This window comes from Schistocerca serialis, chromosome 5 (assembly GCF_023864345.2).
Source record: "Schistocerca serialis cubense isolate TAMUIC-IGC-003099 chromosome 5, iqSchSeri2.2, whole genome shotgun sequence".
Taxonomy (NCBI): Eukaryota; Metazoa; Arthropoda; class Insecta; order Orthoptera; family Acrididae; genus Schistocerca; species Schistocerca serialis.
The window spans coordinates 687041408-687063696 of NC_064642.1; the positions used below are offsets into that span (position 1 = coordinate 687041408).

The 22289-nt window shown below is 44.7% G+C and overlaps 1 protein-coding gene across 1 annotated transcript in view; it reads right to left on the reverse strand.

The window, feature by feature from the left end:
• LOC126481528 (translational regulator orb2) overlaps positions 1–22289 on the reverse strand; it is a 469762-nt gene that overhangs the window by 261407 nt on the left and 186066 nt on the right. Inside the window, exon 2 of the mRNA XM_050105336.1 lies at positions 16925–16975. Coding sequence (XP_049961293.1) covers positions 16925–16975 — 51 coding nt within the window. The remainder of the gene's footprint in view (positions 1–16924; positions 16976–22289) is intronic.

Sequence of the window (22289 nt, forward strand, 5' to 3'; positions counted from 1 at the left end):
CTGGACAGAGAGAAATAGTACGAGACAATTTATGAAGGAAGTTTCTTTCCAAGCATAAGTACATTGCCTCAGTAAAGAAGGTTCAGTCTTAACATTTCGCCCACAGATGATTAAAGACAGCGTACTAGTTTGGATGGTAAGAGATGGTGGGAGAAATCAGGAATCGGCAGTCACTTTCTGAAATGAGCGATCCAGGCATTTGCGTGAGGTGGCTTAGGAAAACCGAGGATGCGCGTCGCGCCTCAATCATTAGGCCATTAAGGTGCGTGATTTCCTTGTTCAAGACGTTCAATACGTAGCCATCAGGCCACAAGTTATCGAACCGACCTTCGTTGTACAAATATTACAGAAACGGTTGTGGATTGCTGAAATTCACCGAACTAGTTTTCTACTGGATCGTCGTCGTCGTCGTCGTTAAGAGGGTGTAACGTCTTCTGCCATTGTCTAGGCCTAACAATATTTCCACTATCGCCAAAATTGTCGTGTGACAGAAATTGTATAATAATTGGCATTTGAGTGACATTCGGCACATTTTTGGATATGCTTCTTCGGACCTGGGTACGACCAAGCAGAAAACCAGCTGTTTAAAGAAAAGCTGTTCTGTCCCTGTAGACGACGGGAATCACTGCTCGCTTCCCCTCGCGTTTCTTATGTCTAGAGTGACCTCCTGAAAAAGACTATAACCATCCTTTAGATAGCCCAGTCAAACACCTTTCTGGATTTGTCCGTGTGAGAACGGAAGCGACTACTTTGCAGTTCCCCTTGTAGAAACTCTCCGACGCTGACTTCTTGTGACCGCGTTTGCTGCTGCGCCAGGGAGAGGAGAGGAGTGCTCTGTGAAGACAGCGAGTGTCACTTGTTTGTGTCAGAGCGCTCGCGAGCGGAAGGTGACCTAGACGGGGAGCAGTAAACACGTTCATTACACCGCACCACACGTCGCCAGTAGCTGCCGCACACGGGACGCCACTTTGACGAGCAGTCGCCGCGCCGCGCAGCGGATTGTAATGACACCCGCCGAGCGAACTGGTCGGGGTTGCCGCAATCGCAGGCACGCTGCCATTGTCCCGCCTTTGCGGACAAATGGCTTCTCCCTCCCCAGAGCAGCTTGCTCTTATAGCCGGCGTTGTTACGGGTACACGTGCTGCGTTGTCAACGCTCTCCTCGCGTTGTTCGGTCTGCAGCAGGTACACACTCCAGACAGCTGCTACTCCCCATCGTATCGTGCAGCATCTACTTCCGCGGCGTATTTCATACCAGTGGAATGGGAATGATCTTACATCTACATCTACATGGATACTACCTGTTTTTCCTTATTTTATCGTGGTGATCGTTCCTCCCTACGTAGGTCGGTGTCAACAAAATATTTTCGCATTCGGAGGAGAAAGTTGGTGATTGGAATTTCGTGAGAAGTTTCCGTCGCAACGAAAAACGCCCAGATCCTGCATCATTTCTCTGACACTCTCTCCCATATTTCGCGATAATACAAAACGTGCTGCCCTTCTTTGAACTTTCTCGCTGTACTCCGTCAGTCCCACCTGGTAAGGATCCCACACCGCGCAGCAGTATTCTAAAAGAGGATGGACAAGCGTAGTGTAGGCAGTCTCCTTAGTAGGTCTGTTACATTTTCTAAGTGTCCTGCAAATAAAACGCAGTCTTTGGTTAGCCTTCCCCACAACATTTTCTACGTGTTATTTCCAATTTAAATTGTTCGTAATTGTAATACCTAGGTATTTAGTTGAATTTACGGCTTTTAGATTAGACTGATTTATCGTGTAACCGAAGTTTAACGAGTTGCTTTTAGCAGTCATGTGGATGACCTCACACTTTTCGTTATTAAGGGTCAACTGCCACTTTTCGCGCCACTGAGATATCGTTTCTAAATCGTTTTGCAGTTTGTTTTGATCTTCTGATGAGTTTATTAGTCGGTAAACGACAGTGTCATCTGCAAACAATCGAAGACGGGTGCTCAGATTGTCTCCCAAATCGTTTATATATATAAGGCCTATAACACTACCTTGGGGAACGCTAGAAATCACATCTGTTTTACTCGATCACTTTCCGTCTATTAGTACGAACTGTGACCTCTGTGACAGGAAATGGCAATTCCAGTCACATATCTGAGACGATATTCCATAAGCACGCAATTTCACTACGAGCCGCTTGTGTGGTACAGTGTCAAAAGCCTTCCGGAAATCCAGGAAAACGGAATCGATCTGAAATCCCTTGTCATTAGCACTCAGCACTTCGTGTGAATAAAGAGCTAGTTGTGTTTCACAGGAACGATGTTTTCTAAACCCATGTTGACTGTGTGTCGATAGATCGTTTTCTTCGAGATAATTCATAATGTTCGAACACAATATATGTTCCAAAGTCCGGCTGCATATCGATGTTAACGATATGGGCCTATAATTTAGTGGATTACTCGTACTACCTTTCTTGAATATGTGACGTTCGTGGTTTTTCAATAAAGTCGCCAATGCGGGCTGCTGCGGAAGAAGATAGCCAAAGAACTTACACGTCCAATGAGGAAACGGAAATATTACGTGTTGCCATTCGAAGAACCATGCTTGGTTTTGTATCGTATTAAATAGACACCCGCCTCCGCAGCTGAGATTGTTAACACAGCCCTCCACGGTGGCGCACGATTCGTAGATAACCTCTTCGGATCTTGTGGCGTGAGAAAATGTTAACCACCTGTCTTTTGCCGATAAGAATAGAAGAGGTGGTAATGCAAAGTGCCTGAGCGCCAGATTTTGCTACGGTGCCCTTAATTAAATTTCCAATATGTATGAAGTGTCTGATGAAGAGAGTGCATGCGACAATGTTGATGGTGACCCGTCGGACGGATACGGGTGGCGTCCCACTTGATGCTACTAGAGAGGAGCAGGCTATCGGCTGGAACTAGGTTTCACTCTTCCCTTGTCTCACCGTAATACAACACAGACATGACACCACACCACACTGAGGCGACAAAAGTCATGCAATACCTACTAATTCCGTGTCGGATCAGCTTTGGCCCAGGGTAGTGGAGCAGCTCGACATGACATGGACTCAACAAGTCGTTGGAAGTCCCCTGCAGATATGTTAAGCCATGCTCTGTTTATAGCCTTCCATAATTTGGAAAGTGTTGCCGGTGCAGGATCTTATGCACGAACTGACCACTCTATCTCCCATAAATGTTCGATGCCATTCATGTCGGGCGATCTGGGGATCTAGATCATTCGCTTGAATTGTACAGAATGTTCTTCAAACCAATCGCGAACAACTGTTGCCTGGTGACATGGCGCATTGTCAGCCATAAAAATTCTATCGTTTTTTACAGGCGTTCCCACGCCCGGGTTCGATTCCCGGCGGGGTCAGGGATTTTCTCTGCCTCGTGATGACTGGGTGTTGTGTGATGCCCTTAGGTTAGTTAGGTTTAAGTAGTTCTAAGTTCTAGGGAACTGATGACCATAGATGTTAAGTCCCATAGTGCTCAGAGGCATTTGAACCAAGTCTACAGGCAAGGTCGTATTGTTATCAAAGGCGCTCGCATCCTTCGTTTGCTGCCATACCCCATTAACGCCAAATTTCGCCGCACTATCCTAACGGATACGTTCGTCGTACGTCCCACATTGATTTCTGCGGTTATTTCACGCAATGTTGCTTGTCTGTTAGCACTGACAACTCTACGCAACCGCATTGCCCTCGGTCGTTACTTTAAGGCGGTCGGCCACTGCGTTGTTCGTGGTGAGAGGTAATGCCTGAAATTTGGTATTCCTGGTACATTCTTGATACTGCGCATCTCGCAATACTGAATCCCCTAACGATTTTCGGCACGGAATGGGTCAAATGGCTCTAGGCACTATGGGATTTAATATCTGAGGTCATCAGTCCCATAGAACTTAGAACTACTTAAACCTAACTAACCTAAGGACATCACACACATCCATGCCCGAGGCAAGATTCGAACCTGCGACCGTATCAGTCGCACGGCTCCGGAATGAAGCGCCTAGAACCACTCGGCCACCGCGGCCGGCGAAACGGAATGTCCCATGTGTCTAGCCCCAACTATCATTCCGCGTTCAAAGTTTGCTAACTTCCGTTACGATAATCACGACAGAAACCTTTTCACATGAATCACTTGAGCACAAATGACAGCTCCGCCAATGCACTGCCCTTTTATACCTTATGTAGGCGATACTACCGCGATATGTATATGTGCATATCGCTATCCCATGACTTTAGTCATCTCAGTGTATGTAAACACCCATTACTGTCATATACAATCAACAGATACATATGAGATTTAACCATAGTTTCTGTTAGTGGAATTAAGTGAATTCTGAAGAGAAACGGAGAGATTATGGTTTAACGTTCCGTCGATAACGAGACGGAACAGAAACTCTTATTGGATAAGGACGGCTAGCAAATCCACCCTGAGCTTATAAAAGAACAAGTCTCCTACCGTTGTGGTTTTAATTGATTTAAGTGGACCTGGGCGTAAGCAGGAGGCCTTTTCATGCCATACTTTCAGAGTGATCTATAACACTTCAAACGTTGGGGTTTTATGCCAACAATGAACGACATTTGGTATTATAAATTGTATTTATTTGTCACTAAGAGTGCAATTACTACAGCAGTTTGTCTACGAGACGAACTTTGAGTGTACGTTTAGTTTTCGGTACTATTACCTGGGGCGTCATGCGTCTGATATCACTGAAAGTGAATTATATTATGACTGACATCTTATAGTCTGGAGTATAGATGAGAAAACAAGGAATATTTTTTCTTCTAATCATTATTTGCTTTAAGGATTAAATCAACAGTGATGTGTTGTATATCACAAACAAGCGGCGACTTGTGCACAATTTTATCAGTGTGGTACAGTGCAGTGGCCTATGGCCTTTTGACTTACAAGGGTAGCTATCATAACTAAATGAAATACGTCAATTTTATGTACATAAATTGAATTGTTTGAATAAATTTAAATTTTATAACTAATCGTTTAACAATGCCGGCAATAAAAAGTTAAAAATTAAAAAAAAGAAGATAGTAGCAACGGGAACCGAACCAAGCCAATGAATTGCGAATCAGTGCGCTTGACCAGTTGGAATCGGTGCCCTTACTTGAACTGCTCCGAAGAATCCCTTCCTGCTCTACGCTTCCACGTTACACGCTCTTTCAAAGAGAAATACTGACCTGGCGTTGTGAGCGACGTGGTACTCAGAGTGCCGGAATGGATGACGTCTCATCAGAGTAAGTGCTGTCGAAAACAAACAGCTGAGTCTCTTCTCTGAGTTGATCGTAGCACGGATGACCATCAGTTCAGCACTTGACAATAGTTTCCAGTTACCAAGGAGTGAGCGCAACGAAACATGTTTACGTCCATTTTATTTGCAGACGAGCATGCATTCGAAGAGAAGTGGCATAATTTTATTGCGATTTCCGGTTCTCATTCGAAGAGAAGTAGCATAACTTTAGTGCTGTAGCACATTAGCACTTGATAACTGGTCGTCACTGCTCCAGTCTATAAAATGTGAGGCGTGACATAATTCTGTGGATGTTGCGGAACTCCTGGCACAGTGCGAGTGATATTAGTCGCGTGATGCCCCACGTAATGCCACTGAAAACCAAATTTGCATTCAAAAATCACTTCGTAGACAGACTGTTATAATAAAACATTCACAGATAAACAAATATTATTTCTAATAGTGCTTTACGTAATGGCAATCATTTTTGACAGAAAATCGCAATGTCGAAAGTGTTACAAGTCAAGAGTATGGAAGTATGGAAGGGAAAATATAACTGTTATCGACATCACCCCTTACAGAAACGTCGAAGCACATTACTGTCAATGGCCTTATGGAGATATAAACCCTGTTCCTTCGTAGTGTGAGTCCGGTGTACTGACCGCGCCACCTAGCTATGCCTACGCCGTAACACGTGGGGAATAGTTAGGAGCCCCTGTCAAGACACCTTCGGCTATCTTTGGTAAAACTACGTAACGTTTGCGGCATTTGAACTGCAAAACATGGCCAGACCACCAAGTAGTCGCCGAATCGGAATCCAGAGGAGGAAACTGAAGTGGAGGAAAGAGAGTCTGTCGCTGGAAGAGGCCCGGAAAGTGTGTCTGGTGACGAACCGGCCCTCACTCATGTCGCAGAAGTGAGGATACCGGCGGGGACGAACATCCAAATGAAGTGAGGAATGGGCCGCGTCAATATTGCACGTGGCAGGAAGCGGTACGGCGCTATGCGTTATTCACGGCCGTCGACGGGCGTAGCAGGTGCCGATCTCAGCTCCTGCCTCTGGGGGTGGTCTGCGCGTTCACGCCTCTGTTCACTGTCACCTGCCATCAGCAACCTTTCATATCCTCATTTATTTACGTAGCGAGTAGTAATTTCCAGTTATTTTTCCCTCCGCATTTTCCCTCACGGCCGTTCCCGTACAGCTACGGCCACGTCAGCTGTCAGAATGACAGGGTATTAGTCCATAAATCCATTAGCTGTAGTGCGATCCGAGCAGAAAAAAAGCGAACGCTGGGAACGGGAAGAGTGCGTGGGCGAGGAGCTGGCGGATCGTGTTTCCGCGGTGTTACCGGCGCCCCTGGCGGCGACCGCGCGCACCGCAAATATTTGTGCGCTTCCGCGGCGGGAGCGCTCGCTACCCGCCCGCCGTTGCACAATTACATTTGCTGCGGCGCGACCGATGCAAGCGAATTCGTTGAAGCAGGCGAATAACATCGAGCAAAAATAAAAATCTGGCGACAAGCGATGTATAAAGGGAACACGGGACCTGGTTTCAAAAAATGTCGATCCTGATGTGACGAGAAACAGAACCGTAACTCGGCCGCAAGAAAATGGGCGAACGAGTCGTCCGTAGTTTATTAAAGGAACTGTTCCGACATCCGCTTACCCGTAGCCTGTAACGCTTTATTCCAGTAGCACGTCTTCAATAATACGCCGGCCTCCAGTTTCGTAACTAGTGATGTATTTACGTTCCTAGAATAACAGCCACTCTACGAATCCAAAGGTTCTAGGTCGATCTGCAATATATCTCAGGACTTTTCTGTCAGTTATCAACTCCTTCACCTCTGACAACGACTTATACACTGTGATGGCCGCGCGGAATTAGCCGAGCGGTCTATGGCGCTGCAGCCATGGACTGTGCGGCTGTTCCCGGCGGAGGTTCGAGTCCTCCCTCGGGCATGGGTGCGTGTGTTTGTCGTTTCGGTAATTTAGGTTAAGTAGTGTGTAAGCTTAGGGACTGATGACCGTAGCAGTTAAGTCCCATAAGATTTCACACACATTTGAACATTTTTGAACACTGTGATGTTCGAACCAATCTTCTGGTCGATGACAACTTTACCTTTCTACTACCTTCACGTTGAGTCTTTGGCTGTAACATTTTAAAAAATAATGATATTTTCTGCGAAAAATAATGAAACCATACCATGAACAGAAGTGCCAAACTGCCTCTTATTCGAGGATTGTGCACGCAAACTCCACAACAGGTAAACACGCGAGACAACACTCATTCCAGTTGGAAAGTCTCATAGAACTTAAATGAAATTAGATGAATACTGCAGGGCAAGTGAGTAAAATCATAGAATTACAGAAACGTACAGTTCAACAATAAATTAAGGCTCCGCGGTGTTTGTTTCGATGCACGCCCGTCTTCGAGAATTGCAACTATTATCCATACTACCTGTATCTTGCGATATAATATTGGATTCGTGTCGTGCTTAAATTTTGTAAAAAACCATCCTGCTCTTTCACCAGCAAACTGAACGGCACAGACTACAGAGAGAAGAAGTTTATAAAAATACACTTACATACACTTACGAAAGCGGAGCAAATTACTCTGTATTTCTACATTTAATTCAGCTAAACATATAATTTGTTGTCAACGTTATCTCTGGAAACGTAAATTGCGACTATGCACGAGTTTACAAGATTATAATTTACCCTCAACCTCCTCCCAGTCGCCTTTGCAGATCAGTTTTTTGTGCTTTATTTCACTAAGCAGTCACAGGAATTCAAGAACAGCTCTAGGAACACGTGTGCTTTTGTTAAAGGTCATGTCATTCGAAATGACTACAGGTGTACTGAAGATTCCTCATACAGTTCGAAAAATACACACCATGAGTCTGCTAATGCACGTACGAGTTGTATGATTGAGTGGAGAACGTCATAATGGAGTAGAAAATATCAATGCGTACTGTTGTGGATCTCTTGCAGAACACCTACTCATAAACTAGCACAAGCGCTCAAGGGTAGCTGTTTTTAAATAATGGTATGTGTTATTTAAAGCGTCTTTTCCTTGCGCAGACACTTCAGTCTAGCTGCTTACGTAGCACTATTTGTGGCACAGACTGTACATCAAAGAGAACAGAGCTGGTATGCGGTAAGCGGTGACGTATGACACTAGATGTCCGCTTTCCGGTTGCATGTGGGAAAGGCCTTCAAAGAGCGTCGTTGCGCCATACTGGTGGGAAGTTACACACACACACACACACACACAAGGCAGCGACGGCCACGTTATGTTTGGTAATAGTTCCACCGAGTGAACAGGATACGATTGTGGTGCTGCGATACGCCATACAATCTGCGTTGATGTAATATATGGTGGATCGTCCACCGAGTTTTGCAGCTGCTGGTCACAAGGTACAATTCATTTCCTTCTTTTCTGATATCGACTATTCTGCTCACAGTAATTCCCACTACAATAGAGTACAGACTGTAAATAATGTACATCACTGAACACAACTATGTCGTCCTCGCTGTCAATCTATTAGTCCGGAATATTGAAGAAAGACAAATGCATAACAGACACCTTGAGGTTGCAAGCTATATATGAATACCAGAAATGTGAATATGTATCAAAATTTTATGCTGGCACATTGGTTAGTAAGTCAAAGGCAACGGGACATCGTTAATAGGAATGACATGTGATTCATTCAGTGACTAGATTTTGAAAAAGCAAACGTTTATATCGCTGTCAGAATCAAGCGAAAGAGAGTTCGACAGATATTTTGAAACAGCGTAAAGCTGTAGTTCTTCTCAAAGACACAAAAAAGAAAAACGAAAAAAAACCATATTCATTCTCTAACCTAAGCGATAGTTGCGGGCCGAATGATAGCAGAGAGCGAAAAACTGTAATTATTGCTTATCTGAAGTCATTGTCGCACTGACGATGCAAAATGTGGGGTATCGTGCTATCAGAGAGGTCCAGTTTAGATAAGAACATTAGGTGAACGTACTGTCACCCATTGTCTGAGTTCGCAGTCTAGGTGCCTATGTTAACGCTCTTTCTTTTTTTTCGTTTAACTGCTCTTATAAGGACTGTTTTACAAATCACATGTGCCACGAGACGTAGCGTGGCCACAAGCAGGGTCGTGTTTCGCAGATTGAATGACGTCGTTACCTTGATAGCCCCTCGCCAATGAAATCAGAATATGTCCTTCAGTTGGCACATGTAACGCAGAGACAGGATTACGCCATTTCGTGTTAGCATATGGAGGCAAGAAGGTTAAAACAGTTAGGTTTGCTTTTAAAAGCTGTCAGCGAGTGCGTGTTAAATGTTCATAAGCAAGGAAGCAAAGCTAAGAAGTTCAGTGCTGGAAATACAAGCGAGTCCTTCCAACCTCTACTTCATTGGATTCTGAATGTCTCAATTGAACATGACTTCTGACAACAACGGTAACTCGAACTGACAAAGATTTCAGTACAGTAACGGCTATATCGAGGATGTGAGCTGCCGAATGCTTCGTGCATCTCTAATGCTGAGGTTATGTTTGTACGAAGAAACATCGGACAAGCTCGGGTAGAACAAGCCCTTGGTCTTTCTAAAGCAACTTTCCCTGCATTCGTCCTAAATGATTCGAGGAAACTTAAGAACACCTAAATCTGGTGGTCGTACTATAAACTGATCCTTACTTCTCAAGAATGCGAATCCAGTGTCTTTTTTTTTAACTGAACCATCACGATCGAATCACATTCTTCTGGTGCGCCACCCAAAAATCGACATTTTTTCTGTTCAGTAGTAACTAGGCCTACAAGAATCTTAATTTTTGTCATCTGAGCGCCTGGCAAAACCAAGCAATGTGTAATACGCAGCTATCGTTTTACATTACGCCCAGAACTTTGACATTATTGCACTGTATGGTCTCGTGTTTGAGCTGATTACGTTCACAGACTGCGTTTAAACTCTGCGAAAACAATAACTCTGATTTTCACTTTCCTGCGACACTTTTTCTAAGGGAACTGAAATTATCGTTTCTGACATTTCTTCGTTATCGACCAACGACTATTACCACTCAGGTCAGCTGGCACTGAACCCGTCACGTAAATGTCTTCGCAACACGCAATCCCACCTGTCCAGTGTAGAGCAAGTGATAGTATTATACTGTTAAAAAATTATACAACCAACCTTTTTATATGGATTTCTGTTTCAGGTAATCAACATTTCAGCAGCACTACTGAACCGAGATGCGCCGTCCTGACGCCAGGTACAACTGCAAACTTACTTGCTACTTGTTAAGTATAAGGTGGCTTCGCACACTTGTTGTCAAGACCTACCTAGTTACTAAATTCAGGAAAAGAGAACGAAGTAAGTAAAAGTTTGTGGTACTACACTTCATCAGTAAAAGGTGGTGGCAACAGGTGATATTGCAAAAGTTTTACCAATTACATATGTCTGGGCTTCTCAGAGAACGGGAGGGACTAGCGAACATGTTTCGTTGCAACTCGTTCTCCACAGGATTGTTGGTGATTGCAGGAGACTCGAGAGCTTATCCTACACATTTAAGGCGAAAAAGAGAAATATTAACAGAGTGAAAAAAGTAATGGGACTCAACTGCTTGTCACAAGAGCTGTTTGTATATTTCTGAGTAAATACCCACCAAGTTATTCTTAAAAAAAAAGTATGGTAATCTTAGTGAAAAATAAACGATTCCCTACGATGTGTACCAGATCTGTGCCAGGCTCAGGCTGAAATGCTGACTAATGAGTAAAGTTCCGCAGTAAAATGAAATCTTAATGGAAGCAAGGACTGACAACTGCTTTAATCAGTAAGTATCCGATTGCGCGGATTTATGAGCTTGGAACTACTTTTCATTCAGCAATGTAGGAATGTTGTTACGAAATCTGTTCGCAAGTTCTAGCGAATGGTGAATTTGTACTTCTTAATTTCCGTCGGTAGTTAGGTTTCCTGCTTACTGGATAAGCTGTTCAGTACAACTTTCTGGTGCTTTCCAGGCCACATGCCGGTCATGTGATAAACTTGCACGTGTGAGCACCGTTTTGCAACTGAATCAAGAAAGCTACTTCCTATTACACTTGGGAACTGAAACACGTGGAGTTATTGTGTACTTTCACACAAACGGGAAACACACAGTGTATATGGAACACGCAGTATATCATTTTGCTGACCATAATAGTGCCATCTCTTGATCGAAGATCGAGGACTATCTGTATGTAGTGGACCTCAAGCAATTTTAAAATGCGACACGTTGGTCGTTTTTAGAGACACACTTCCCTTCGTTGGGCTATAATGAAAAGTCACAAGTGAAAACAGGAGTATAATTACAATATTTCTTGATAAACGTATTAGCTTTATAAAAAATTTCATTACTGCAACACAAATATGTTGAATTTGGTCATGATAGAACTGATAAAGGTTTGAAACAGAAGCTTTTCGTTGAAAATCTCGACAACTCACGAAAGAAGTGAAAAATCTGAAGTAATGCTTTTACGAGGGGTTAGTGAAAACAGAAATGTACAGAAAAAGCAGAGCGGGTCCAGTAGCATGAACCAGCCACGTGATTACATGGCAGTAACAGTGATGGATAGCTGTGATTCAGCTAATAGACGTAATAACAATTGTACCAGGAAATAGCTTAAGGAAGAAACCATCACATACTGTTTCAGACGTGCGTAGAAAAAAAGATTTTAGGAGCAACGGGCCAACAGCATCATCTATCTGCAACAGCCAGTGCGCTACTTTTGTTGCTTTCGATGACTAATCTCCTACAGGAACCATGGCCCCTCAGAAGACTGGATTTACCAGTGTTAGGGTATGACATATAATACCCTCACGCTATGTAACCCTACAGCGTTGTTCATAAATACGTCCGGGGTTTTAGCAGACACCTGGCCGAAATCTACAAGCCATACAGAAAATAGGCAGTGGATGGAGCATGCCTCCATGTTTTTAACTCAGGTTATAGGTGATCAGCGTGACACCGTTTGTGACGTGGCAAACAGGTGGAAGAGCACATGCGTGCAATCCGCTAAGTCGGTCCTGCCGTTGCCCCGGAAGGCGCAATGCCAGCAGCCCGCTTTGCGAATCTCTTCATTGAGTCGAATATCTGCCGGCGCGAACTAATTAGATGCGATAACACGGAGCGGATGAATTGTGTACATATTCTGACACGCCCGTCGCCTAGTGCAGCTACGTCAACGCGCATATTACGAATCGAAACTTGGGGCCATGCTCATTCCACCGATGTGTGTTTATTTTCAGTATGCCTTATAGTTTTCGCACAGTCGCCTTCTGAAGCCCTGGGGATTCTGGGTGGTTATATTTAAAGTGCAGCTACTCACTGAGTTCCACTGTTGACTGTAATTACAGTTGGCAGCGAAAGTTGGTAAATATTCTGATGCTTTAATGCGAAACCGATATTTGCTGGAAAAAAAATTGTTGCAATTTTTGCCACCAGATGCAGATCTGGCGCTGTGAATGCAAGAAAGACGTAAGATAGAAATGTTTTCATATGTGATGGATTAGGCACGGAATGTGGGCGGAAAAGGTCAAACAAGTGAGAAAGCCATAATACTGGTATTATTGAATGCCGCTTACACAATTTCTTCAGTATGAGCACCGGTGACGTCGAGGGGATGTTGTAGAGCGCCAGGTTTGCACCCGATGGCCAAAATTGGAACTAATTTTTTCCAGTGTATGTCAGTTCCTCCGTATATCTACCAAGTTTCGCTGCCATATGATAATGACAGCACACCTCTGTGAGTATCTGCACTTTAATTATGACCCCTCGGCACCTACGAATAACCTTGTAATTCTTGTTGGGAGCAAATCAGACAGCAAAGAATGCAGGCACTTGGATCTGAACGCAGGACGACCAAAGTAAGTGTCTCACAAGCGGGCGGCAGCGGCGCCATTTCGGACATGGTAATGGGTTATAACCTTACAGCAGCGAGCACCTCGGCTCGCCTCGCTGTGTACGAGACGGGGACAGGGACAGGGACAGGTGTTGTGCCATACGGGCCGGCGACACGCGCAGGCGCACATTGTGGCCGTGCGCGGCAGGCGCAGTCAGTCGCCTTCGCCGCAAGTCGGCCGTGGGACGCCGTTACGAAAAGTTCCCACAGGCGCGTTCGTGACACGTTTTTGGTCCGAAGGAAACCTCCCAGAAAGCCATACTCTGGCACAATCGCCTCCTTCTGCTAGGAAGGAAATCGCTTTCTGACGGCAGCATATTTTAGCAAGTTATACCGACTCGTAATAAAACCAACACTTAATGCATTTCAGTTTAAGGATGTCATCGATTCCCACACATGTCGCCGTCTAAAACGACGTTGCGATGAGACACAGGACGACGTTGTTGACAACCTTCAAGACTGCTCACACCCCTGGACGTTTCAACCCTTTTCTAAGTGCTTTGTTGGGATACATCGCCATTGAAAGTGATCGCACCGCATTGGAGTAGAGCGCGACTGCGACTGTAATTTTTGCTCTCGTGTACAGGTTGCAACTCCTAGGGACCGTTCGAAAGCTTTTGACGAACTTTGAACGTGTCAAAAGCAGCAAAGGGTGCTTATGCATTTCCAGCTCATCTCTTTCACGCCCTCTTTCGGCGTGATCAAGGTGGGGTGGGGGGGGGGGGGGGAAGAGACATTGACATAAGAGTGCATAGAAAGGAAAAGGGTCCCCGCAGTTCGGGAATACCCTTGGTGGCACAAGCCCACACTTCACATTTATTGCGAATTTTAAAACTGTCTCTTTAGAGAGAACTGCAAAGTAGCCACACATGCCTGCATGGAGGTAACTGTTATAGTAGGGGTGTCATGGAATTGCCTGCCTGCAGGAGGTGGTTTTCTCTGTAAAGGCATTTTTTTAAAAAATTCTTAATAAGTATGGGTGGGTGCCACCGGAGGTATTGCGGAACTTGAGGGTCGTAGAGTGACCCTTTGCCGTTTAATTCACGCATGTTCAATGTCGCCGTCCCCCCGCCCCCAACCCCCTGATTATGCCACAGGAGGGCGTGAAACAGAAAAGCTTAAAATACATAAGAACCCTTTACTGCTTTGTATTACGTTCATATTTCTTCAAATGGTGTTGAACGGTCCCTAGTGCTCCCAACCTGTACCCGAGAGTAAAAATTGAGGCCGCGCTGTACTCCAACGGGGTGCGATCACGTTCAGTGAGGATGTAGCACCACAACGCACTTAGAGAAGGGCTGAAATGTCCAGGGGTGTCAGCAGTGTCGAAGATGTCAGCGGCTTATTCCTGTTGCTGATCGCAATGCTAACTGTCGTTTTCGACCGCGAGAGGTGTGGGAGTCAACGCCCCAGCAAAAGGGGCGGTTTCATTGGCGACCTTTATGCCACTCTTGTAGCCTTTTGGTGTCGATTCTGAGTGTCGGTGTCTCTGAAATATTTTCTTCGGGTAGCCATAAGAAAACCGCGTGATTTCAACTCTGGGCGTCGCGTTTCTGACTTCCATCGCAGAGGCGTCAAAAGAAGGTGTGAAATGTCGGTGAGAGGGGTTGTGACGATCTTGCCATCTTCAATGAATGTAACTCCATCTTCTGGGGGAGTATGGGACTACGGCTGTTCAATGTACAATAAAAACAATACCAATCGCCGCTATATAGGTTTATTTCTAGGCAACCAGTTTCGACGTTACACTACGTCATCTTCAGGCCTGGAATAGAGCAGTTTAGACCTGAAGATGACGTAGTGTAACGTCGAAACTGGCTACCTATAAATAAACTTATATAACGGCTATTGATATTGTTTTTATCGAACCTTGCCATCTTGTAACAAATCCATAGTGGTCCTGGGCAAAATTTTGGTGAATTTTGGTGCCAATGTGACATCATAAACCCACATTATACGTCCCATGAGCTTCTGAGTTGTGGTCTTTTTTTTCACGTGTTGATACCTTGCTCTATGAGGAAGGTTGTAGACAGACTGGATTTCAGACTTTTGCTTCGTAATAAGTGGCAGTTATGAGGTTTCGAAAAAGTGATCCTTTAATTGTATTGCGCAAAATGGTTATAGAAAGTAAATAAAAAAGAAGGACCACCGTATGAAAACCGAAACAAAGTAGATGAAATAAATAAATTTAGTTATTTCAGCTTCTTAATTATAGAAGACAACAGAGGCAGCACGGAAAGCAGAAAAAGAATTGAACAGCTAAACTTGCATTCAGTGAAGGAAGCGAAGTACTAGTGAATAAATCATTTAGTACCGAAAATAAAAGAAATTGTTTATGGAGAGCTTGACTTGGAGTGTGCTCCTAATGGCTATGAAAGCTAGACACTGTTGAAGCGCATAGAAGCGATGAAAATGTGGCACTGGACAAGGATAACAAATATCAGCCGGAAACAAAGAACGTTGGATGAAAGTATTTTTTAAAAGGTTGCTCAGCAATGACGTCATACAGTAATTATTCGAAAATGGGAAACAAAAGCTTTTGGACATTTATTTAAACATAAAAATTTTAATAGGCATACTGGTACAAAATATTTTCGGGAAGAAAACGAAAGGAGGCGAAGAAATATAATAGTGGAAGATTTATTAGAAATAATAAAGTATTAAAATTACCAAGAAATGAAGAAGACAGCTCAAAATAGAGAAAAATGGCTACAGTGACGAAGTACAGCGTTTGAAAGATGATTATGATGAATTATTCATTGAGTTTGAAATCTGCTATTTCATGTTTCTCTCCAAGGAAGAATATGAACGATATAACACTTCGCAGCTCGTAACATCGAGATCCACTGACTTGTATCGACAGTAAAGAAACTCAATTCGTGATTTTACTTTTGCTGCAATAACTCGCCCTAATCTCACTCGCACCTGAGGTTACGTCAGATAAGTCTTTCACAAGATGCCCCAGCAAAATTCCTTCACAGCTGCGAGTGTCTGCCTAGAAACACAGCACTGGCTAGGAGTTTACACATTACAGAGAGAACCAAGGACCGTAGCAACTGACCGAAGAGGGTAAGTTTCGTTTCGAACTTAAAGGTGGGACTCAAAGGCGTGTTATCAGCACGGAAACGAACTAAACATGCGACGAAGTCTTGTTCTTTCACGTAATATGGCAGCGTATATTCGAAATACGACGGAAAAATAAGCATTCTCCTTGCTGTTTTACTTCTTTACAAAATTCGATTACGTTTAAAAAAATCATTGTCTTTTCTGGTAGTCTGTATGCTTCCTGTCATCAACTACCATTTAGTACGCAAAGGAAATTGCGTTATGGACTCTTAATATATAACTAAAAGACGTATACAGAGTTATTTCGCTACTTTCAGCACAACAATCCATACGTTCATTACCTTCCCGTTCGTCGAAAACCGTTACAGCAGATTTCAAGTACTGACTTAATGATAAATAACGAATTTTTTTGAGAGAGAGAAAAGATCCTGTTGAATCTGCATCGTTGTTTCAATGTCTCACACAGACTCACTGACGAATATTGTAATACGATATCATAGTGTACATCGCTGATCTACCATTTGTTTCCCGTTGCTGTAGCCACGCAAAATGTAGGATACTAAAGTCACAGTAGATGGAGTGCTGATCTCAACATAGTACACACCGCTAAAGGGAAATCGACGATCAAGATAAACGTAGTGAGCGCAGCGTACATTGTTTGTTCGTGATGTAGAAGACGGATAACTTGGCGTACTCACCATGCAGCTGGGCCAGCGACTGCAGCGCGTTCGTGTTGCAGTTGATGAAACCTGCAACAAAAATGAGAATCGCTCAAGTCGTGGTACAGAGAGGGTATCACTTACGTAATATGAATCAGTGCTGTAGCTAGTAGATACAGCACATCTGTCGATGTAGGAACCGGAGAGCGATGGAACCACTCGTTGCAGCCGGCACAGCGCATCGTTTGTGGGTTACGGCATTTGACAGATAACATCGGATTACTGTAGCTGCAGACAGCTGCATTGTCGAAAACGTCATCTTACTACACTGCGCCGGCCGCTGGTGGCCGAGCGGTTCTGGCGCTACAGTCTGGAACCGCGCGACCGCTACGGTCGCAGGTTCGAATCCTGCCTCGGGCATGGATGTGTGTGTTGTCCTTAGGTTAGTTAGCTTTAAGTAGTTCTAAGTTCTAGGGGACTTATGACCTCAGCAGTTGAGTCCCATAGTGCTCAGAGCCATTTGAACCATTACTACACTGCAGAACACAGTTAAAGGGTTACTTCTTTGAAACTCGGTAATTATCTCCCATTGCGACGCAGAAGTTCGAAGTTTCACTCAAAGGTGCGTACCACGTTTCTTTGTAATGCTGCGAGAGCGTGGCGTCCTGTGACGCCACCCGCTCAGACAACAAGGTGTCGACGCACGCGAAAACAAGGCCACAGCTCAGAAGTTCATATCAGGTGTAAAGTGAGTTAATGATGTCACGCCATGAGAACATCCTCACACCCACTCTTCCTCACATTTGAACCCTTCTTTTGACGCCTCAGCGACGTAGATCAGAATCGCTCAGCGTTGTAATCACACAGTTTTCTTATGAATGACCGAGGACAACATTTCAGACACATCGCCGCTCAGAATTGACACGAAAAGGGTCCTGGAGGTGGCACAAGGGGCGTCAATGAGTCCACCCCTCCACTTGAGGTCTTGAGTCCCACACATTTTGCAGACGAAAACGACAGTTCACAGTGCGATGATCAACACGAGGACATTCTTGCTCACACTCCCAGACGATCCAACCATTCTCTAAGCACATCATGAGGCTGCAACCCTTTGCTCTGGTATAACAGGTTGGAGCCACTAGGGACAGCTCGAAACCATTCGACGAAATTTAATAGTGATCCGAAGCAGCAAAGAGTGTTTATGCCTTTTCAGCTCTTCTGTTGTATAAAACGGCAAAGAGACCGTCTGTAAGCCCCACAGTTCGGCAGCACCCTCAGTACCACTCGTGCATCTTTATTGAGCACTAAAATATGTAGCTATAAAGAGGCTTCGATACCGGTTTAACTGAGTGGCGCTCTAGCACCTGAAGGCAGGCGACGCCTTAGACACCCCTTAGATTGTGTATGCCCTCAAGCAGGTGCTGGAGCAACGGCAGAGCGTCACACAGTGGAATGGTTGTTGAAGTCTACGTATAGGCACACTTTTAATGTGGTCAAAATGGTGCACAAGTGGTACTGAGGGTGTTGCCGAGATGTGGATCTCCCGGTGATCAGACCCAGCCGCGCGGGATTAGCCGAGCGGTCTGGGGCGTTGCAGTCATGGACTGTGCGGCTGCTCCCGGCGGAGGTTCGAGTCCTCCCTCGGGCATGGATGTTTGTGTATGTCCTTAGGATAATTTAGGTTAAGTATTGTGTAAGCTTAGGGACTGATAACCTTAGCAGTTAAGTCCCATAAGATTTCACACACATTTGAACACATCACACCCATACGTGCGCTAAAAAGTAGGACCGGATAAGCGCAAACTACTGTTGCTGTTTCGGATCACTTCCAAATTCCGTCGAATGGTTTTGAACGGTTCCTAGTGGTCCCATCCTGTATACCAGATCAAAAAATTGCAGCCGCACTACACTCCAAAGGGCTCAAAGCACTTTCAATAAGGTTGCAACCCTACGATATCCTTAGAAAAGGGCTGAATCGTCAGACATTGCCAAGAACGACATCATGTTGGTCATCGTGCTGCAAACTGTCGTTTTCGACTGTGAAATTTGTCAGCATCAACACCCCAAGTGAAGTGGTGGTGTGATTGATGCCCTTTGTGTCAGCTCCTGAGGGCTTCTCGTGTCTATTCTGAGCGGCGGCTTGTCTGTAATCTTTTCTTCGGCCATTCATAACAGAACCACGTGATTTTAACTATGTTCAGATCTGATCTCCATCGCAGAAGGTTTGATACGTGGGGGAGAGTGGGTGTGACGACGTTCCCACCGAATACATCATTAACTCACCTCACGTGGCCCGTTTTTCGCATGAGTCGACACCTTGCTGTTTGAAGAGTCGCCGAGTCCGAGAGTGACGTCACAGGGCGCCATGCTTTTGCGCCTTTACACTGGAACGATGCACGCATCATCAAACCAAATTTTAAACTTCTGCGTCGCAATGGAGACAGTTACTGGGTTTCGAAAAGTGAGCGTTTAATTGCGTTATGCAATGTAGTTAAAAAGTCATATAACAATGCTACAGGTTTTTTGTCTTGCTTATATTTATCGTTTTATAATGACTGTATTTTCGCGAGTCGTTAACTTGGACTCGTTGCTGGCGTTGGAAAATCTTCACACCAAAGTAATCCCGCCGTTGCAGTAATTACGCCTGAGTCGTAGGTGCAGCGGGTTTCAGATTGCGATTCATTCGTAGGACACTGCGAAAATGCAGACGTTCTACAAAGAAACTGGGTTTGCCATATTATTGCTAAAGTGTGCGGAATCAATACCGGATAGCACTAACAGGGAACACTGAACGTAACGTAAAAAGAAGAACAGCACGGAACGGCACAGGTTAGTTTCACTGGCAGGAGAGAGACGCGAAAATTTTGAAAAACGTTACCTGATAGACGTTTGAAGAGGTTAGCCCGGGGACGCGAAAATTTTGAAAAACGTTAAATGATAGACGTTTGAGGAGGTTAGCCCGGGGACCGCAAAGATAGATAGTGCGCACAGACATTTATGCAGTCCTTTCTGTGCTCTATAAGCGGATGAAACTGGAAGAGATCGTAATACTTGGTACAACAGGAAGTACTCCTCGCCATGCACTTCACAGTGGTTTGCAGAGTGTTGATTTACATGTATACTACGGCATTCTGCTTCCCCCCTCCCCCCTTTCAGACTCATTAGAATCAGTGAAGCCACCGCTTTTTAAGCCACACCTTTCTACCGAGAAATTTTGCTCAAATGTTCAGATGTGTGTGAAATCTTACGGGACTTAACTGCTAAGGTCATCAGTCCCTAAGCTTACACACTATTTAACCTAAATTATCCTAAGGACAAACGCACGCCGCGCAGGATTAGCCGAGCGGTCTTGGGCGCTGCAGTTATGGACTGTGCGGCTGATCCCGGCGGAGGTTCGAGTCCTCCCTCGGGCATGGGTGTGTGTGTTTGTCCTTAGGATAATTTAGATTAAGTGGTGTGTAAGCTTAGGGACTGAAGACCTTAGTAGCTAAGTCCCATACGATTTCACATACATTTTTTTGGCAAACATACACACCCATGCCCGAGGGAGGACTCGAACCTCCGCCGGGACCAGCCGCACAGTCCATGACTGCAGCGCCTTAGACTGCTCGGCTTATCCCGCGTGACAGAATTTTTGTGTAATGAACGCATTGTCTGTTCCTTCATTAGTCCCTGGACTGATGTTTACAAAAAAAAGCTTGTGATAACCTAAACGTCTGTGGGAACTCCCTTAGCTACTTCTACAGCATGTAATTCTTGGGAAAGGTTTTCCACTAAGTTGTCGTACAATGGCGACTATGTTAGTTCTCACTCTTCCTACAGAACTGTGAATAGTTATAGCCGACTTGCTGATCGAGGACTCAGCATGCGCTCTAGTTAATAGTGAAAGATATGCAATGGCATTGAGGCCGGGCCTTTATGTAGACCGGTTCCACACATCAATTTCATTTTCTTCGAAGCGCGATGCAAAGGTTCAGACGTTGTGGACCGGAATACTTTGCCGTTAGGGAAGTGGACCGTTTCCAAATTATTGCCGCATTGAGACAATAATGCTGTTGGTTAAAATCTTTCTATAAATAGCTGCGTTAATGTTTTGAGCTGAAACCAGGAGGACTGCGCCGGACCACCACAACACATACACCAGATTTCACTCGGACCGCTGGCCGCGGTGGTCGTGCGGTTCTAGGCGCTCCAGTCCGGAGCCGCGCTGCTGCTACGGTCGCAGGTTCGAATCCTGCCTCGGGCATGGGTGTGTGTGATGTCCTTAGGTTAGTTAGGTTTAAGTAGTTCTAAGTTCTAGGGGACTGATGACCACAGCAGTTGAGTCCCATAGTGCTCAGAGCCATTTGAACCATCACTCGGACCATTTCTGCTGAGCAGCGTTTCGCTAGGCACTAGAGCACTACAGCCCTTATCGTCAGTTACTACTGTCCTACTGCTCAGTACATCAATGGCGGTGTGTTTGCACCACTCTAAGCAACAGTTCGGTTTCCTTCTGGTAATCAACGGCATTTGGGCAGCAGAATGACCACGGAAACCGATCTATCGTTCTGTCTCTGTGTTTATGAGCTGCAACGGAAGCATTCTGGAGTAATTGATAAGGATGTCAGGCGATTGGCTAGTTCACTAAACTTGATCGGTAGTTGCTGTCAGTTAGTTTCTTGGACCTACCAGAGTGACGACTTTGTGACATTTCCACTTGACAACAGTGCCGCTAAAAGTTGACTTGTGTAAATGAAGTTCCTGTAAAATGTATCTTACGTACGTGCAAAACTGCAATGAAACGCAGTCGCTGAATACTAAGTACACTTTCTTTGCCATTTAAAACGTCTGTGTTGACGTCAACTGCATGCCCGTATACCGCTTCGGATGCGCAACCTGACGTCAGAGGGTGAGAGATTTTTATTTTTTTTTTTACAATATTATTTTTCTTACATGTTAGGAAGAAGTTCCTGAAGCAATATTAAGATGGGCATTACTCAGTTATTATATCCCTGGAAAGGGGTTAACGCATTTATATTGAGTGCTCACGACGTTTGTATAGCGCCACGCTTTATCTTTCTAACAATTCTCAGTGCCTTCTAAAGCCATACGCCTTGTACATTAAGTCAACTCTCATGGGTGGTTCGTTTGGCCATAGAAAATATGGTACTTGCGTATACACAGAACGGCGTGAAACGACAGGCTTTCCTAGCCACCACATTACGCAGGGGAGGGACTGATTAATGATAATGGGCCAAGATTTTTGTACGATATTGCTGTATCTGTGTTGGACAGAAGTACGACACAGTATTCCCCCGGACAACCATGCAGGAAATTTTTGTTAATCGTGATCCTGAAAATCTTTATTACTCTGTTGGTTATGACTTTTTAACTCTTCCTCCGCGACTTCGTGTCGCACCTT